The sequence below is a fragment of the Haliaeetus leucocephalus genome, unplaced genomic scaffold (genome assembly GCF_000737465.1).
Source record: "Haliaeetus leucocephalus isolate CR32 unplaced genomic scaffold, Haliaeetus_leucocephalus-4.0 Scaffold339, whole genome shotgun sequence".
Lineage (NCBI taxonomy): Eukaryota > Metazoa > Chordata > Aves > Accipitriformes > Accipitridae > Haliaeetus > Haliaeetus leucocephalus.
The window spans coordinates 896,316-917,448 of NW_010972775.1; the positions used below are offsets into that span (position 1 = coordinate 896,316).

The 21,133-nt window shown below is 37.9% G+C and overlaps 1 protein-coding gene across 1 annotated transcript in view; it reads right to left on the minus strand.

The window, feature by feature from the left end:
• MYO9A (myosin IXA) overlaps positions 1-21,133 on the minus strand; it is a 153,589-nt gene that overhangs the window by 103,359 nt on the left and 29,097 nt on the right. The window contains 6 exon segments of the mRNA XM_010571563.1: positions 3,197-3,323; positions 6,011-6,108; positions 10,498-10,554; positions 13,313-13,412; positions 14,679-14,741; positions 18,723-18,817. Of these exon segments, the coding sequence (XP_010569865.1) occupies positions 3,197-3,323; positions 6,011-6,108; positions 10,498-10,554; positions 13,313-13,412; positions 14,679-14,741; positions 18,723-18,817 (540 nt within the window).

Consider the following 21,133-nt stretch of genomic DNA (forward strand, 5'->3'; position numbering starts at 1 on the left):
GGGTCTTACTGTAAATGAAACAATGATCTGCAGAGTCTGGCCAAAATCCTATATTGCAGTTTGCTTTTTCAACAAATGCTAGTCTGAACGTTTTAATAAACCAAAAACATATTGGACAGTGTTGTTGGTATCTAAGAAAAGTCAAATCCATCGCAGATCATCATCTCATCCCAGATTCCTTAAAAAAAATCTGCATACTAGCTTCATTTTATAGGGACACAGATCTTGTTATACAGAGGAAGGATAGTTGTTCGGTGTTCTTGCAGTAACTGCTGCAGTGGGGAAATTCCCCCAGTTGTCCTTAGAGGCTCAGAGGCTCCAACATAAACCAGCTAGCTCATGATAATTTGGGCCAGACTTTTCTTCGGAGAGGGAACACACCTTAGCTTTGCATCCTGCACATTGGTGCTGTGCAGGAGGACCTCTGCATCCCCTCTTCTTGGCTGGTCTCAGAGGTGGCCAATGCACCTCCTGCTTCTCAGAGCCCTTCCACCAATTCCAGTTAGACTTTTTTTTTTTTCTCTTTTCCATGTCAAATCCTTGACTGAACAAATCCAGCAAGTCATTTAAGGAAAAAAACCTAAACCAAAACACCCCCCAAAGTAAGTATCAGATCACAGTAGATATCGTTTCTTCCATCATTTTGCTACACTCAAGACCATCCTGCCAAGCACCCAGTGGCTGTATGAAAAGAAGTTAAACTATTTGTCAACTAACGTTATTTAATTCCAAGATGATTTTTTAGTCTTAGTGAGTAATGCCAAGATCTAGAGAGGAGATTAATAACTTTTTCAATGCATTTCATATTTTCAGCAACAATAGTGTGAAAAGCAAAACTGTATACTGTTCAGTGACCACAAAAAAACCCGTAATAAAAATAATTACCCAAATGAAACAAAAAACAAAGTGTCAAATGTTTCAACCAGTATTTTTGGTCTCTGGCTGAGAAGAATTCACTATACTTAATTTGGAGAGTTGTAAGTAGCTAACTAATGAATAAAGTGCAATGGATGCTCTTTGTAATGAGGTTTCATCTGTTTGAACCCAGTAGTCCTCTGTTTTGGTCAAATCTGAATAAGCATTATAAGATCTGTTCAGGTCTGCAAAGAAACAGAAACCAAGCATTTCAGAAAGAGAAACCAAGTCTCTTCCGAAAATGAGATTATTGGCTTTATTTCAGCTGATCGGGGAATGGGTCTATCCGAAAGTTTACACTTGGAGGCAACCAATGTCTCCAATTCCATTGCTAAATTACCATATAAATGTAACTTTAAGGACAAGCTACACCATTTACTCAAATGTATTTGGGTATACATCTGTATATTTTGGTATACCCAAATACCCAATGTATTTCACAAGATCATACCTGAGATCTGCATTGTCCTGATCTAATTAACAAGCATTTTATGCTGTATACAGTCATTTAGCCTGCAGAAGACATACCAAGATGAACAGCAACCTATCACTTCGCTCAGCTACACCAGATTCTACTGCTTTTTCAAAATGGTGAAGTTAAATACTTATATATACCTTCCCCCCCCCCCCCCCATATTGTTGACACTATCTGCAAGTGAGCATGGTATCCATGCTTATGTTGTACCAGACCATGGCACTAAGCCATCACTGGATCTATATGGCTCAATCGATGCATCATTTCACATGTACACATGCAAAAAATAACCCGATACCTTACAGCATGCAGATGTTGCAGAAGAAAGCCAGGGCAAAGACCCAAAATCTAGAACTATTTCAGATCTCTTAGTCACTCTCTTATTTAAAGCTTTTTTAAAAAACAACTACTTCTTAAATGACTTGGCGCTCTCGCTATGGCCATTTTTAAGAGGGTAAGATCAACAACATTCTCCTCCAATCTCCTATTTTCCTTCTGTTTATTTCTGCAGTCTCCAGGGCCAAGATGCAAAGAGCATCCAGCTGCTTATAACCATATTTTACAGAAGCTTTCCACTCCCTAAATTCAAAGCATTAATGAAGTGCTATGAAAATCTGTGAGAGCCAATTCCCGAGTTCTTTAGGTAGTGAGATAGCACAACCATTATTTAAGGGAAGGAATGGGAAGAGCCTCACGTGTACACAAAATGACAAGTTATCTTCTGATGCTATCATAAAATTAGCAAAAATTAACCTTCCACACCATCCAGCGAGTACAAAGGGATAAAGATAATAGCTGTTTTAACCATCTACAAGTATAACATTTCAGTATCCTTTGGAGTTAAAAGTGGTTTACAGCATTTCAAGAAAAGTGAGATGGTAAGGAGAGCTTCTGACCACCTATATACACGTCAAGACATGTTGAGCCCAGCTCTTGAACACGTAACAGAAGCACAGGACAAATTGGCTCACTGAAATGAAGACTTTTCTCATGAACAAGTAATGCCACAGCTTCGTAACCTGCTTGGGCTAGCAAATTAGCTCTCCTAAGAACTTACATAGTGCTTCTGCACTGATTTACAGAATTGGATATGGCCCTGGGCCATCTGGGCCGAGACATACAAACCCTTCCCAAACGATATTGGCACAGAGGTGAGTCACAGAGGACAAAGTGCTTTCAGTAAAAGGTCTTAAAAGCAGATAGCATCAACAGGTTCACAAAAGACCTAGATAAATGCGTGGATAATAGGTCCATAAATAGGTACTAAAGGGATGAGATGCACCCTCCAGCATCTCTAATACAACCTTTGTGGATGCTGGCAGGGTAACAACAGACAGTAAAACACGGTGAGCAAGCTCAGCATCTCCTACAGCCACCACCTGAACCAGAAGAGCGGGCTGATGGTCTTAAAATTGCTCTAGTTTCTTACATAAATATTGGAACAGGCTTCAGGACCATCAGGGAATTTTGGTGGGGGAGCTGATGGTTGGCAATTGAAGAAACTACTGCATTGAACGGTAGGTTTGCTTTCCATGTAGAACCAGTTTGCAATCTTCCAAATTTTAATCATAGAAACAGTATTTTCAGTCAATTAAAGCTGAAGCTGAAGAGTAGAGGAAAAAAACCCTACATTAAAAACCTCATTAAAAAAAGTCTTTATAAATTTTCACTGGCAAACACAAACAACCCATATGAACGGTAACACAAGAGAACTTAACTCTTCAGCAAAACTGGAAATAAATTCTATTATAAAACAGAGGTGGCTCATTAGGTGTGAACGTTACAGGACAGAAAGCGAAGGCTTACCTCCAGCAGGTCTGACACAATAGGTAGTATTTCAGGGTTACAAATATCGATGGAGTCATCCCGGTAAGTCTTCTTTTTGTAACGGATGTTACCCAAGTGTAGTATTGCCGACAAGAGAGAGAAAATTCTAAAGAAAATAGAGAGAATTCATTTTCACTCAGTTGTTTTTTCTTAAAGCTAATGAAAAAGCAAACCACATCCCCAAACATCCAAGTGCCATCTTTGTATTTGACTCATTCCTCTAATTTTCAATTTGAAGTAGTTTATGTCTCAAATCTCCAAATATTTCTTCAAAAATGATTCTCAAATGAAGCATCCAATTTACCTCATGTAAAAAATATTTTCACTTAGTCAAGTACCAAACTTGCATTGCTTTGGCTTTCTTGAAAATTATTTAATACTTCAAACCCATGGTTATAAAATGGCACCCCATATTATAAGAAAAAAAGAAATCCTCAAGTAATCTAGATATCCAGATTAAATATCTATCAAGCAATTGTCTAAATTAAGGGCAAGACTGGACTCAGCCATGCAGGAGATCCTTCTTAAGTCCCCTGGCACATGTAGTTATCACCTTCTCAAATCTAGTCCCAGGTAGGAAGCCTATACAAAAAAGCATAAATGCTTTTATAATATATAAGCATACTGAGACAGAGAAAAGACATTACACTTCAAGTAAATTTATCCAGCTACTTTTTCTTTTTTTTTTTTGTTTTGTTTTTAATTTGGTCATTTTTAAGTTATATCCTCACTCCTCCAAAAAAAAAAAAAAAAAGCTCTTTGAGACTATCAAATCATGGCTGACTTCAGCTATAAACTCTGCTTGTCCCTATTTCTACACTCTCTGGGGAGCTAAAAATGAATGAAATCAAATTTGATTCCTAGCCATGCCACCAGCTTGTCTGGACAACACACTTTCACCTCTCCAAGCCAGTCCTTCCTTATCTCTAAATTAGGGATACTATTCCTCATCATGAATTACAGGGATGCAGTTATAAAAATTTCTCTTCTGTAACTGTTTCCACAAAGGTGAAACCCCATGTTTTGCTAGAAATGATCACTTATAAAACTATAGTAATACTTAAAATGTCCTTCCTTTTTATACTCAGCTGAAGGTCGTTACTTATTCGTGTTACAGTTGTACAACACCAAGCAGAAAAAATTTGCTTGTAAAGCAAAGAATCCAGCATAGTTTTTTGACAAGCAAAATTCAGTAGGAGAAATACAAGAATGTGTGCACCAAGAAAAGTTATTGCACAGTAAATCAAAAGCATAAATTTACTGCAACATCCAACTGTGCTCAGTCCCAACACTTACTGATTGGTTTACTCCATTGATTAAACTCCCTTATTGCACCCTAAACAGGCTTTAGAAAAACCTTGTCGCTGAAACCTGATTCTTGAAAGATAATGAAGCATGCTGACATATAACATATTTACACTAGAAGTATGTATACTTGGGTTTATCCATGTGTGTGGAACGGATAAAGAAAAAGCAGTCTTAATTTCATAATTCATTCGTTACAAGTTAGGGATAAAGGATGAGCTTATGAAAAAGATTCTCGGCTGGGTGAAAATTTCTTGTTGGAGCAGAAGGCAGGACAACGTCTCACAGTTAAGATCTTCTAACTGCTGGCTTAGATACATGTTAAAAAGCAAGCAAGAAGGTGCTTAAAAGAACAGGAGGTAATCCACCCAGTTGGAAAAAAAAAAGTTACACGTTAGCATCTTAAACATCATTTACCCAAGGTGATGAATAGGGTTTCAAGCGCCATTAGCATTAGAACAAAGCAGTAATACTCTGTTCCCACACAAACCTCAAGGATTTCAGACAGAAAGGAACCACATTCATTAAATTATTGTTTGAACATTTTGACTTGAAAAAGCACGAGATTTCTCATTGTGTTCCAGCTACTGATGTGCTTTTCAGCAATACTTATGATAAAAAAATTACCTCAAAGTGAGTAGGATTTTGACAATACATATTTTTCTATGCCTGTTACTAATCTTAGTAACATATTTGTCAAATTCATTCAAACCTACTCAAGACTTTCAAGCCAAGAATCAACACAAGAGGAATTGTTCTGTGGTTTTGGTTGAAGACGACCCTCATATGAAGCATGTAATTCCTTGCAGTGGAAGGCGGTATTGCAACCCAGCTAAGAAGTCCAGTTTTTCAAGCAGCACTTCCAGTGAATTACTGAATGAAGGCAAGTTGGAAATGAGTCTACAGAATGGGCAATTGCATATAAAGGATTAAGTATGATGACTAATAATCAGGATTTCTGATTAAACCAGGATCTGGATTCATGACATGCAGAGTAAGACATGACTAATCACGAATGGTTGAAAAATACTTCCAGGTGCCAACTTCCTGCCAATGCACCATTTGCATAAAGAGAATCGTTAACTACAGTAATGATGGGCATATTTTGTTTATATCTTTAAATTTTGTTTACTCCTTTATTGTATGAATGGTCAAGTGTCATTATTCATAGAATGGTTTGGGTTGGAAGGGACCTTTAAAGATCACCTAGTCCAACCCCCCTGCCATGGGCAGGGTCATGTTCCACTACACCAGGTTGCTCAAAGCCCCATCCAACCTGACCATGAACACTTCCAGGGATGGGGCAGCCACAACTTCTCTGGGCAACCTTCTTCCAGCGTCTCACCAATTATTCCTTCTCACCAGCCTCATACGTTATGCAGAGCACAACAGTTATGTTAGCTCAAGTCAGGTGAATTATCTCACTGATTATGGAGGTTATATTAACTAATATAATCTTCAAGCTGTTAATACGGAAAATAAACTCACTGTCTGCGAGTTTTGGGAAGAAACCCCACCATCTCCATAGCTAGTTGTAACCGCTCAAAGTCATGCTTCAAGTCTTCCCCTTCCACAGAAAAGCAGTCCTGTTGGGTTCAAACAGAAATATTAAGCACTGAAAGAAATTAAGATCAGAACACATCCAGATGGCCAAGTCAACACTTCATAAATATCATTTAGTGATCTCCATGCCTTTTATCAGCAACTAGAACATTTCCAATCTGGCGCTGGGAAATGAGATATCCAGGAGGCCCCACTGACTTTATGGGGAATAATTGTGGCTAATTACCCCCGACATCCAGCCCAGGGACAGGGGGATTCACAGCACCATAGCAGATACAGCAAGAAACACATACGCAATACAATAAAAGACCAGGATTAGCTCCAGTGGCAAGGCAGAATTTTTCTTCTTAAATATTAGAAAGAATACACACCATTGAAAGTTTGATTTTTTTTTTAATATACTTTTTTAAAGTTTGATTATTTTTTTAATTTTTTTTAAATCAAGCTCTTTAGGAGAATCTGCTTCTACAAGGACTTTATGGAAAAGCTAACCAGAGTGCACATTTCAATACAACAATTATTTATTGTATACACAAACATTTTTCTCTGTATTGTGTTTTTACCCAGTGCGATGAGATGGTCTTTCAAAGGACACTACATCTCCACCACAAATGCCTTGGTTTGAATAGCCTGGACCTCAGAGAGGAGTACATTGGTATACCTTTTCCAAAATAACATTTTTGGCTAATTTTTCCTGGAGATACATCCTTATTTCCTAGGCTTAACCTTTAACGAAAGAGTTGAGTCGCACCATTCTAAGAGTATGCCGAGAGTTCATCAATGTGGGACAAAGAACATACAAAAAGCATGTGAATTAACAAGATGAAATATGTTACACATTTACAGGCAGTTTATTCCACATTAAGCCCTGGTCCATTAGGAGTTCCTATAACTAAAGAGGAAGAATTCAGTTTTAAAATAGAATTCACATTAATTTCATGTAAAATATCAGTGAACTAAATCCTGCATAAGAAAGGGAAAGCTTTAAATATATTTCTCACTAACTTTATTCTAACTACCAAGAAGTTTTCTAAAAGTGCAAGCATTGAGAGAATTTGAAATCTGCTACATTTATATATTTCTTGGAGACTAATATGTCTGAACAGTTTAGTTTTTCAGATAATCCACAACCTGACAGAAGTCATTGATACTTTCAGGGAAATCCAATGACATTCTGGACCCAACCAATATTGTCCTGCACCAATATTTAGGGAACATAAATGCTCCTTAAATGAGCGTATGAACTATTAATGACAAGTTCCTTCTGCTTTGGCTCACTGTGGGCCCCCCCCTGGATTATCGATTATTATCTCTCACTTCATAGCCCACATTTAATACTTTTTCCCATTGCTGCCTATAAAAATTCCCAGTCTACGAATCAAAATTAGTTTAGTGTGCCTCACACAATACAGTGTTATCTTAAACCTCAGAATAATTTACTAACACTTAAATAGAGGCTTTCTACAAGTTAATCTAGGTATGTTAATTAAAAATTACAGCTGCAGTGGCAGTAACAATTAACTAAGCAGCTGCATCCACATAGTTTCTTTTGGTCATTTGTCTGTAAAAGGTGTTTACCACATGAGCAAGTGTGCACAAACTTTCACACAAATAATTCTGAAAGTCTGCACTAAACAGGGTTACGTGAATACTACAGTGAACATTGTCATACATGTACCAAGTAGTCACAGGATGATGACTGTTACTTGAAGAGACACTTGTACTCACTTATAGTACATAGAATAAATCATAAATGCAGAATATATAGAATGAAGTTATTTTATAGTATCAGCTTTGTGTCTTACAGCACCTATCCACACTTAAAGCCTCACAACTGTATCAGTGATATGTTCTTCATCCCACTCTGTAGCATCATCACAGCAATAGCTACTGATTATCGGGGGAAAATTCTTATTTAAGATATTTATTTCAACATAGGTGACTACTCACACACAACTGCCCTATCCCCTTGACTAAAAGGTAGAGAAGTTCAACAGCACAAGAAAATAAAAAATTTTTTATCGATAGTCCTCAGAGACAACAATTTCATACTGCGCAGACAAAGTGAATTTAGAGATGTTGAGCATTAAGACCGTTTAAAACCATGTGCAGCATCAATGAATGTAGTGTTTTAAATTTAATGAAAAAATAATGCTTGCGTGTTCTTAGGAAATACTAATTGGAAAAGTGAAGCTTTCACCGTCTATTAATAGAAGATTGAAAATTACCCTTTTCAAGAGATGTATAAGGTGTTTGTCTGTATATATTATCCAAAGGAATGCAACAAAGACATCTAGACTAAATATCAGTAAGATCAGCAGGCATCAGCAATGCAATTATTTAAACCATAAAATATCAGGATAAGAAGTTGTCCCTCCTAAACTCAAACCTTGGCCAACTGACTTCCTCAGCCACTACACACATACGCTGAGGAGAACCTGCAGAAGTTTCACACCCACTACGGTGGGACCTGGAGTCTGCAGGACAGTAATATACCCACAGATTCTGCAAATAAGTCTTTTTAAAAACTTTTTTAAAAGATACCAAGTGTCGCTTTTAGTGACGCTCCACATTCCAGGAGACGATTTCATTTTGTGGCATCATTCATCCAAAATTAAGTCACCAGGCAACAGCAAAATACCATAGACAACTCAGAAGTAGCACAATCTATGCCAAAGGCAACTTAATTAATGATTTGCATAACAATTGCCAAACTCATTAATCCACATGGAAAGGCCTTTTGTAATTATCTACTTAAAAGCAGATGCTCTCTGTAGTGTTTCAGCTCTGTACTTTATCCTAATGGATGATAATTATTTTTTTTTTTTTAAAAAAAAGTAGTTTCCTTGATACTAGGGCATTACAAAGTCCATGCCTACAGACCAAACTCGTCATTAATATTCTGCCGGGGCAGTTAGTTTCTCAGCAAAGCAAGTTCCCTGCTTACTATTGTCACATCGAAGCAATCCACAGATTTCCACTGAAGTTTAAAGAGGATATAATAAATAGGGTTTCTTTATAGACTTTATAGTCTGCAGTGGGTTGAGTCCAAGGTTATGGGGAGAGGTCCAGGGTATGCTTAAGAGTGAATCATCAACTGAAGTAAAGATGTGAGTTACCACAAATATCACAGAAAATTATCCCAAGTAAAATAAAATACCAGATAAACAGCCAAATTGTAATGGCACGCAGTTTTGTTTTGCTGTGCAAAAGAAGGACATAAAACATGGTAACCCCCGAGCTGGCAGGGCATTATTAGCCTCTCCAGGAGAAGGTAACAAATGTGGGGTTTGTTTTAATTTTAATTCCTCCAGTCAATTGTCCTAACCCATTCCTTAAGCAATTAAGGTCTTTGCAACCTAGTAAAGTGTATTAAGGTATATAGAAGAGCATCTGCTCTTCACTCCCTGCTCTTGTAGGACCTCTAAGGATGCTGATGTATTAAGGACACCAATACAATATTCAACATTTTTAAACCTTGGGGGGTTAGACTCCCTTTCCCTCCTCCCTTCCTAAGGATTTTGCAGCGTAATCTTGCTGTTAAGACTCTTATATAGCCCAAGTGAAACCCAGGTGCTTCACAGATTACCTTACTCTTCCAGATGCATCAGCTAGAGTTCAGCAACCATTAAGCACACGGCAAAATTAGCAGAAACAACATGCAGCTGATCTGAAACATGCTTCCCCGTGCAAGACAAAACCAACAGAGACCATCACGGGACACACAGACACCCAAAGCACGTTGCCAGCTGAAGACACCACCTCTGACTCGGTTGCACAGGAGGAGCCAGGGAAGGGGAAGAAGCTCCACTGTTCCCTTTTTTGGGTTGATCCATTTGGAAAGGATGATCATGTCAGCAGAACTATTTTAGGAGAGGGAATTGTTTTGGCGTTCTGAATAATATCAGGATTTGATTTTCTCGCAGATGGCTGGGGGGGGATGTTTTGGATCTTGTCTTTTTTTCCCTGGAAGCTGGAGAGCAGACTCACTGCTACAACCATCATGAACTGATGCATCTCTTAGGGCTTCAAGAGACCAATTTGCTGTTTTATCAGAAAGGAATTTCAATTTTCACATTGCTGCCATATCGCAATTTCCATAAATAATCATGTATTATATCAAGAAGGAACAAAAAAACCCCTTAATTTGCTGAAACTAGATGACCATATCCAACTGTTGAAGAAGCTTTCCAGATGGAATGAACCAAAAAAGGGCAAGGGAAAACACATCTGTATTGTCAATGAGCTAATACACAAGCAACACCACGGCAGGGCAGAGAAAGGGAGAGGGTCATTAATAGGTTAAATTTAATCTGACTTTGTTTTCTGCTCAGGTCTTGGTGCACCTAACAAATCCAAGTGAGCAGCAGCCCTGCACCAGCAACACAGAAGACACGGGTACTTGTACTGACCGGCTCAGAGTCATAGCAATAATCATCCCAGCTCTGTCTGAGGGGTTTCTTTGTCATCTGAAAGCAAGGCAGACCGGGTTAAGTAGTGTTCAGACCAAAACCAACCCCCACTACCTGCTCTTTAACCAGGGCAGTAACGTCAACTTTCCAAGTAAAATAATTGTTGATATTCTGCATAGTCATTCCTTACTTTCTTTTTTTTTTTAAGGTAAGATTTATAATGCTTTTGCATTAATGGTGCTCTGATTCCTGCTTACAGGGTTTTCAAGACAGTGATGACCTCTCACGCAATAAGCTTAATGGATTTTCAGATCTCTCCTTTTTCTCCACAGTTGGAGAAACCTTTGGTTTACCCGGAGCTGAAGAGCTATTGATGGAAAACCGCACTGAAGAGCAGATTTTTTGTTTCCACTCTCAACCTCTGCTCTACACACATGTAAGTGCTGCAAAAGTGCAATTCTCTGACCAGTTAGAAAGCAACACTTGAAAGCTTTTTAGGAATTTGTATCTTTTTCCAATCAGACAGAGATGGAGTTGAGAGAAGTCAAAGCACACGTCAGTGACCAGACCCAAGAGGGAGAGACACGTGGCACCAGAGTTCCTGATGAACTTAAAATAAGGATCTAATCCTGCAAATCACTGATTTCAAAATGTATAAATGTGAATAACCAGCACAGAAAATACTCTGCAAGTTGCAGGGTATGCAATAGTAGGTATATCTGCCATTGGTATGAGGTATGGAGGAGTCATTCAAACTCAGGGGACAGTTTAAGTAAATTTGCTTTTTAAAAAAATTAAAATCTTTTTTTTCAAACCTGCTCCCTGCACTTACAGATCAACAAAATAACCGCACACTTTGATGAAATACCTGAATAGATAATTTCTCATCTGCAATGCAAAATGCACGTTTGTTTTGCATAACACAGTGTGAGCTGAGGAACCTGGGAGAACGAAAATAATGCTTGACTCAAGGACTGAGTCAGTCCTTGACTTAAGGGGCTTGGTTCAATACCTTATAGCTTTTCAATTTTAATATTTAATTTTTTAGTTAAACACTTAGGCTCATTTCTGAGCTTGTTCTTTTTCCTTTTAAAAAGGCAGGGTTTTCTCTAGGACACATTTAAGAAGCTAGTGTAAACGCTCAAGGGTCATTGTATAATTTTCCCCTTTTATGTTTCCAAAGTTTCTTTTCCCATTCCTCCACTACCTCTCCTTTTTTCTCCTTATTTTCCTTTTTCCCCTTTGCCTATAGGGCACGGGAAAGCTGTTACTGTGCTCTCAGAAAGCCTTAATATGAAAGAATGCCCTGAACACATATAAAGGAGACGTTTTCCCATAGTTGTCAGTCTTAAATGGTCTCTCTAACACTAACCCTAATTATTAAAAAATTATTGTAATAAAACCCCTAAAAATTCAGACTGTCAGTATTGTCCATACACGGTGTTTAGGCAAGTCCAGAGTCTGCTCCCCTGATACACTGGATGTACTTCAGCATCCTTCTCCAGCCTACTTGCCCACAGCATCCTAATTTCGATTAAAATAAACATTTCAACCTAAATTATCGCATTCCTACTAGTTCTACACACTACATGCCATTGGATTTATAATTTTACTTTAAATATTAACACCCTTAAGCTGCTATTAAAAAAAAAAAGGACTGAAATTAAAAGCAATGTTTTTGACTAACATAAAACTGCTGGATTGCCCAACAAAACCTGTGAATCTGACAAAACATTCGATCCAAACGATCTTGGCACTTTCCCACTGCAAAATGGCAGTGCAGATGGTCGTGAAGATCACACCACGTTCTCCAACTAATGCTTGAGGCACAAAGATAGTGAGCAAAAATCCTTCAGCTCTTAATATGTTACTCACTTGTGCAAATTTCCTGATCCTGCTAAGAGTGGGTGGGAGTCGTTAATATTACAATAGATTTTGGCTTTGATAGCTTTAAAAAGATCTTTAAAAAGCCCCGGGTAATTGAGATATATTGCAGAGTTAAATTATACTTCTAGAAAGACTAAAGGCTATTTGGGTTGCACTGTGCATACAAGTTTCTCTCCAGATTATGGGTTAAATCACTCTTTATTGCTAATCATGTTTCAGCTCCAAGAGAATTGCAATTAGTTAAAATCAATGTACAACCTAACTACCCTTCCGCATATTTCTACTCCTTTTTTCTTTTTTTTTTGAGCAAAAAGCAGTAAAGTCCCTATTCACAAGCATCAGTGGACAACTGCATCTTAAATACCTGAAGTAAACCAGATTTTCCAAAGTATGAGTTTATCTGGCCATTGGTAATACCTCACTCATTTTTAGTTCACACATTTTCAATGGTTGCTGTGGTTTTATTTATATTAAACTTATTATATTGTTAAATTCAAAGGATCATGCTACCAGCCAGCCATGAAGCTACAGAATTAGGACTACCTCATGCAAGACGTTATATCCTGAAGAGCTACTATATCACACATTTTCCCCTCTTCTCCTACTCAGCAGACAAATGTTAATGAATAAATGACATTCACAAAGATAAAAGGTAAATTATTACTGTTTCTCCCTTCAACAATTAAAACCACAATACATTTAACATATCCCAGGTAGAGGACAAAAATGGAAAACACTGATTTTTTTTCTTTTTTCGTACTAGCAGGTGTTCAGATTGGCAATGCAGAATTTTTCCAATGATGGAGGGCTGCCTATAGAACATTAAGACAACCCATTTTTACTACTCCACACATTTTCTTTATTAGCATTAAATATCAGCAGTAGAAAAGGCAAGACCGCATATTGTATTCCTGTATAGTATTCCCACCTGGTTGAGGTAATGATATTCCTCAGGCTGCTTCAGATGAAATGCTGATCTCTCTTCCTCACTTGCTCCTGCCAGGAGGTAATAAAATACATGGTAGTTCCTGGTGACAATTAAAAAAAAAAGTTAAACTTCAAAATATATAGTAGCATTAAGCAGAGAAGCGTATGTAAACCTCATAACCTGATTTTCCAGCTTCCAAACTCAGACCTGAACACTGTTTAGAAATGGCCCATACCCACTTTGCAGTGATGTAAAAGATTAAATTAAGTAATGGAGAATGAGATCCCTCTTTTCCATCCAAGGACATCCACTGCCCTAGAATATACTTTAAGAATTCCTAGCCAACATTGCCACATTTTCCTTCAGAAACATGTGCAATGCCTACATATTTATTAGAATCAAAACAACATATTTCCTTGCAATACAGAAATTATTTTTTTTAATACCTTATTACCACTAAAAAGGTAATGATTTTGCAGTTGCAGTTCTGTAAGACAGAACGGAAAAATCTTCAATTTTTACAGCTACTTAAATATTCAAAATACTTGAATATTACTAATACTAAAAACACCCCAAGTGACACTTCTCTGTTTTGCTTCAAGACAACTCTAACACAGATTAACGCCAAGACCGTAGGAGTATTTCTAAAATTAAAACTTTGCTTTTATGTTGGATGCTTTCCAAGAGGAACTGAGGTTAATCATCTTGCAACACTCAAGAGTACATTTGTCAAGGCTGTATATGCTACTTAACTTCAGGATCAGCCCATGAGCATTTGAGAAAACTTCTCACACGTCTGTCTCAAAAGGGAAACACAGACAGAAGTGCCAAGAGTTGAAAGACAACTAGAAGCAACAAATTTATTTAAAATCAGAGTAATAATTACTGAGAGAGGAGTATGTAACAAATAATACGTTGCAATTAGGAAAGAACAATTTGCTTAAATTTGTTGTCGATACAATTTTAGCTTTTTCTAGAGGCTCTTCTGATGGCTAGTGTGTTAAGAACAGTAAAACAAAACTAAAATACCATCTCCCCCCCCAACTAGATATTAAATAGCTTACAAGCTGTACAAGAAAATAAATGGTACATAATAAGCCATATGACATGAATCATAAAGACAATGGAAAATATAAGTCAAGGACTGTCAATAAAATAACGGAGTTTATTTTCCCTGGGTTACAGTACATCCCTCCCTAAACAGCAAAATATAAAATGCATCATTTATCTTTGAAGCACAGGGTTGAGCAGTGTGAAAACCCTAACCCCCTCTGCCAGCCCAAACAGGGTTTTAAGCTATCTGTGCCACGCTATCAGCATATATAGAAGTCAAAACCAATCCCGTAAGCAAAACATAGGCACCTACCGTTCATTGTGCTCCTGATAGACTAGTCTTGATTTCTCCAGGAGGTACTTTTCAACATAAGCTCTGGAAGGAAAAAAGAAAAGTGTTATTCATTGACCCAATATTTGAATTAAATGAACATAGCTTACCAGGACTTTTCAGTCTTAGTACGCACAAAAAAAAGTTTCAGCCTTGTTTCACTTAGTTATATAAATTTCTTCCTAGGCAGAACAAGTCCAATATTATGTTTGGCTTTTGAGGTTTTTTTTGTCTTGATACAAAGCCAACACTAACTTGGATATGAAAAACACGATCTCAAATGCATTAGCCTATGGGCAGGGAGCGCAGGGGGAAATTTTGACAGCAATGAAGAATCTTGGATACCTACTTAATCCAAAGCCAGCAAAATAAAATTGCTTGCAGACCAAGATTTGCGCACACAAGAAACGTATCTGGGTGCAAAAGTTTGCAAGATCAGATTTAGCTGCAGAATCGGTCCGCAAATCACCATTCCCTCTTCCAGAAGAGCCACTTCTCAACAAAAACTCAGGCTATTAACTTGTAGCTATGGTCTAAAAAGTAAGCAATTGCAAAAGCTCCTTATTGGAGTTTACATTTTATCCTAAGAGCATCCATAATAAACATGCTTAATTTACATATTAAATACTCTTTTCAAGCTTGTAAAGCTAAAACAAGCTTCAACAGGTTTTTTCTTCCAAACAATACTAACCAGTAATGATAGGGATTTAGAAACCAGAGTTATAATTGGCAGTTTTGATGATGTAGCTGTGCTTTTCCAGCTACAGACGCCCAGTGACGTGGCACCCACATTAGCAGCCACGTATGAATCGGGAAACCCAACAAACCTTGCTCACAGTAGGACAATAAAGGTGCCTCTACACTTGCTTCTCCACCATAGCCTCCAGGTAGGGAAGACAGACCTATTTATTACTTGCATTTCAGAAGTTCTCCCCTCCTTTCACTAAAAACTACAATAAAATAAATAATTTGGATGTGCTGCAGAGGTTTTGTGACAACTCTTATGGCAGCTCTTCGGAGAGGCTACTGGAAATGGCATATCCAACCGCCCATGGGATGATCTTGCTGGATAGGAGGAGTAAAGAAATACAGACAGTAAAGCAGTATTATTCCTCTGTATGATGTGTGCCAAAAAGGTTTATTCTTGTTTATTCCCTGTGAGGAAGCTGAGAATAGTCTATGGATATTCCTCGCCGAGAGGTTTTTTTTTTTATCCCCTTTCTAACCTGAAACCAATTTTTCCTTTCCAAGCCACGCCATAAATTTACTGCAGGCTCAGTGAACAGATGAGAGAAACACATATCAGTGTCCCAGATCCCACTCCCACCCCGGGTAGTAGCTCAGCTCACTGCTGTACGACAACCTGGATCACGTCCGCCGCCCTTGACATTTCATCCCTTCCCCTGTGATTTCTGCTCTTATTACAATTGTGTGTGTCCCACCCCTCAAATCACTCTCATGCAATAATTTAGGTCGGAAAGGTCTTCTAGAGGTCATCTGGTCAAAACCACTATTTAAATCAGGGCAAATTTTTTTTTTTGGTAGGTGCAACTAAAATACTGTTTTGGTAAAATACTCCTTGCTTAGTGTAAAGGTCATAATGAATGCATGTCCCAAGAAGAACATATGTCCCCTCTTGTAATAGGATCGTGAAAAGGAAAACCAATTTAAGTATAAAAAAGTAGATGTCTCCAAGTGTTTTCTTTTTATCTACTGTGGTCAATTATATCAAATTTACCTTTAAGAGTAAAGAAAAGGAGTTCTAAGAGTATGTTTTCATGTCAAATACTAATTTAAGCATGCTACAGAGCCTGTACTTAGCATCCTAGGTAACATATCTGAATTCTGAGACTGAATTTCATATACAATTACCAACATGCAAAACACCCAAGCACAACATGCTTGAAAGCGCCAACTCATGGTATTTGAGATACAGCCTCATGCCATTGCACAGATTTACCATTACACCAGTGCATTGTTGCTTTTAATTAAAATGTCTCCTATCTGGCTCTTCTGCAATTTTATGGAGCGTGTCAGATGTTGAGGCTTTTGATCATCTTAGGAGGACTGAACAGGTTGCAAAGACCTTCCTCCAGAACTCGCTTATCATTGAACAGGACATAATAAATTCATAAAGCCTTACGGGAACGCACTTAACTATAGCCATTGCTCATGCTCCATCAATTTTAAAGACATCTTCAAAGACTTCATTTCATGAGGTGGGGTTGGTGGCTACTAAATCTCTTGGCTATTACATCTCTTAAGTCTTAAGTTTAAATTCACTTCAAGTTTTGGGTCATTATATTCGTAGGGTTTGTAAGCAAATATCCAACTGCTATTTTCAGCCTCCGAACAGAGCAAAATTCTGATTCAGGGCTGCAAATTACAGTTACATTAACAAAGCAAATAATATGCAGAATACAGGGTGATAATTGACTTGGGTTGTGTTTAAAATCTATGCTAAGTTTAAAAAAAAATAAAAATACTTGTGATCTTCTTTGTAAGACTATGGAATAAAATTGTGGTCTTGTATGCCAGGAACAGCTCACAGGTTTTTTTAAATGCCTTTTTATTTTCATTAGGGCAGCACTGCAAGCTTATAGCAAAGCACAGTCACATCACACTGTGCAATCAAGGACCAAGAAAGTGCATTTTTTTTAAAGAGGAGAGAAAATTCCTCTTATTATATGAACTAGAGTATACAAATACAAATGTTACTTGCACCTATCTGCCAAATATAAATAGAGGCCACTTGCACAGAGCTGACATAGCATGCCAAGATAATACAGTGTTAAGGCATTTGTTAGATTCACGTTACCCTGTATTTCAGTAGGTATTAAAAAAAATTGAGGCTTATCCTTTTAAGAGAACTGTTCGCCAGAATTAAGGAAGGAAAAAAAAAAGAAAAAGAACATCTGATTTGATGTAGGATGAAAAAACAGCGGGATGGTACACAGAGTACCCAAGCTCACTTGAAAAATTAATGGAAACTATTTGTGTGATACTGTTCTGCTGGAAAACAAGAAAGAAAAAAACTTAAAAGCAATTCTCTAAAATAACAACAATGTCCCAGCAAGAGATCTCTTAGCTAGCTGCAGAAATCATACAACCCCTGGAACGCTACTTCTACTCTTCGTTTTTCCAACTGAGTTAATTAACCTGGACAAAAAGCAGAGTTAACAAAGCCCTGCTCATTTAGAGCTAGCTTGAGTCACTTTGTGATGACCTGATGCCATGTAAATTGTCTAAAGCCAAAGAGAAAGCCAGGCTTAAGTAAGCCCACCCAGAAGGTTTCATCCATAGGCTTCCAACCATGCAGCACTTCTGCTGCAGCCCTCCCCAGGAGAACGAAGGTTTGAGTCACAGCTGGATGTCCCATGAGCTCTGGGTAGCAGAAAAGATGCTGAAATCAACTGTGGAGAACCACAACGGAGATGAGCATCTCCTTGCAATGGCCCGGGCGAAAGAAGAGGCCCTAACTGCTCAAGGGCTGGGTTAAAGAGAGACTTCAGGGTAGAGACAGAAACATATGGGGAATTAGACAGTGATCAAGAAGAGTCTGGCTCCATTGCCTCTGTACCACCCATCAGGCAGCTGGAGATTAAGTCTCCTCTTGGCTTTCTCTTCCTGAGACTGAGCAAAGCCAGCTCACTCAGCCCCGACTTCCTACCATATGCTCCAGTCCCCTAACCCATCCTAGCTAATATGTTCTGCTTTCCTGCCTTAACTGCTATCTTAAGAGGAAAAGTTCCATTTCAGCTTAATTACAAAGCTGACATCATGATTAAGGAGAGCTCGACTGGCTTGAAGCCAGCTCAGGTGTATTCACACTTCAGTGTGCAGCTCAGATATGCCTACATTTTCATACCAATGGATTTAAATATGCTAACCCCCCCCCCCTCCCCCCCCGTTTTGGGAAACGTACTGGCCAAAAAATTAACCTTCTTTTTCATGTACCTCCTACAACGGCCTGTTTAGGCTCCTTGTGCAGGTATGTACAGCATCTTCAACCTGATTCCCACTTACCCTCGCACAGTGCCCGTCTCCTGATAATTCACTTGAATAAATTTGCCAAAGCGACTCGAGTTGTTGTTATGTGCTGTTTTTGCATTTCCAAAAGCCTGTGAAAAGAGAGAGATGCCATCATTACGTTCCAAAAGCCACCACTTCACCTTATTTATATGCACGTCACTAACAACTTAACTTTGGGGATTTTGCTATCATTGTACAATTAATAAAAAGCATATGGTAAAAGTTAGTTGAATGGTCTACAAAATAATACAATGAGCTTCTGGGGACCATATTCATTTTTAATTTGGTATTCATGAAGGGCAGATAAACACTGTTTAAAAATAAAGTGTTAGCTGTATAAGAGAGATTTAATATTTGAAGCTATTATAGTCTATATTAAGGCTGTGCTTTATTCATTTAAATAAATATAAAAGTACACTGCTCCAACAAGACTCTAAATTTTAATGAGCTAGAGGAAGCTGCTTTTTAATTATATATGGAATTAGGGAAAAAAATGCTTTGAAGCCTACTCAGATATTAGACAATGTCATATATAGCACCAGCATAACGCAGAGTATTTTCAGCATTTCAGACACTGTAGTTTTGATTTGCTGCTGCTGTTTTTCCAAAATCAAAATGCTTTTAAGTCTTTATTATGCAAAGCTTTTATTAAAACCCTGCCTTACCGAGGCACCTAATACAGAGAGTCGTTTATTGCCATTTAAAAGAAATCTCTGAACAGAAGAGCTATTGGAAACCTGTAAGAACTGCAGCTCAGCTTCACTGAAAACTGGTATTTTCAATAGTGCCTAAATCACTTTAATAATAATCTGGCCCACAGTGACAGAATCTGTCAAGCTGCCAGGTCCAATTAATGTTTCATTTATTAAACCAGTTTTGATAATCATGCACATTTTCTTCTAAGGCAAACTTATTTGAAATAATTATACGCAAAATAATTTCTAAGTGTTGCATGTGTGTGGACATTGAATTACAATTACAAATACATTTTGTGCTGAGGCTTAATATCAGAGCTCAGCTTGGAGCTTCCAATAGATTTATTCCCTGCTCAGCTATTTATTAGAAAAGATTAAAAGGGCTTTACATCTATAATCTGAAGCTTTTCAAATGACCCTTTCAGATTCAACTTTGCAACTAAAAGCAAAAAATAAAGGCCAAATTAAACAAAACTTTGGCAAAAAGGTATCAGGCACCTTCAGTACCTGCGTGATGCATGCTCTCACATCTACTTTTATCTTCCCGGGCAGGTTTATTTAGCAATCTGGTTAGATTTAATGATTTAAGAACCGAAGGAGGTTTGCTAACAGAATAACAACGTGATTTTTTTCCCCCTATTTGAATACAGGGATTTGTTTAAACTCAGGCTGTTGCATATGAATTTGCTTTAGTTGACTAAAACATGTTCTGGGATAGCTAAAACCTGCCAAGCAAGCTGATTATACTTGAGAGAGGATTTCAGACACACAGCTAAGGAACGCTCCCCTACAGAGAAGGGCTGCTCTTTTCAGGCTGCTCACACCTGTTTTCTGCTTATTCCCCCCCAAAACCCTCCCCACACCCAGCACACCTCCTCTACCCCACCCTCCAGAGGGTGTCGAAGATGCCCACACCTCCAGGTGACCACCAAAGCCCCCAAAACTCTCCTGGTAACAAAAATCCAGGCATCCTCTCCCCCAAAATAGGCGTTTTGGTATTAAAAGACAGGGTGCTAGTTAACACTTCCAAAGGATTTTACCTGTCCTCCTCCAGGTATTTCAGTGAGCAGAGACACAGCAAGAAACTTATAAGCAGAATATGTTGATATTCAACACAAGCCAGTGCATCGCCATATATTTAGATACTCATTTTAAATTATATTAATTACGTTACGAGCATTTCCCTGCAATAGGATCGACTGTAATCTGAGACGTCACATTAAAGTAATATGATAAATTTTCTCTATACCTAATTAATGTTGCTCACTTGAGAACAAACGAGCCAGCAACAATATGAACTTTAATCACCTTTTCATATAATTTAATAAAGAATTCAAGCAAAAAACAATATTAAAAGCATTTTCTGGTTTGGTTCCCTGTACTTATACCTTAAGTAATAGCTTATGGAGAGAAATAAGGTCTGTTTATTAGGATTTCTTTGGGAAGAACCTTACCCAGGAATAAATTTTTTTTATTCTGTAACAAGGAACATTTAGAGTCAGGAGAAAATGTTTCAAATATAGGAGTGGGGAACTGCGAGAGCCCTCTTTTTTTATGAGTTTTTTCTGGATTAACATGCCAGACCACATTATATTTTATAACCCAAACGCCTACAGAAATCATAACCCATAATATCCCTCTTTCATGCATTTTCCTTTACTGCTGATGTAAATGAGAAAGCTCTTTGGATCACATCTTGTTAAAACTTAA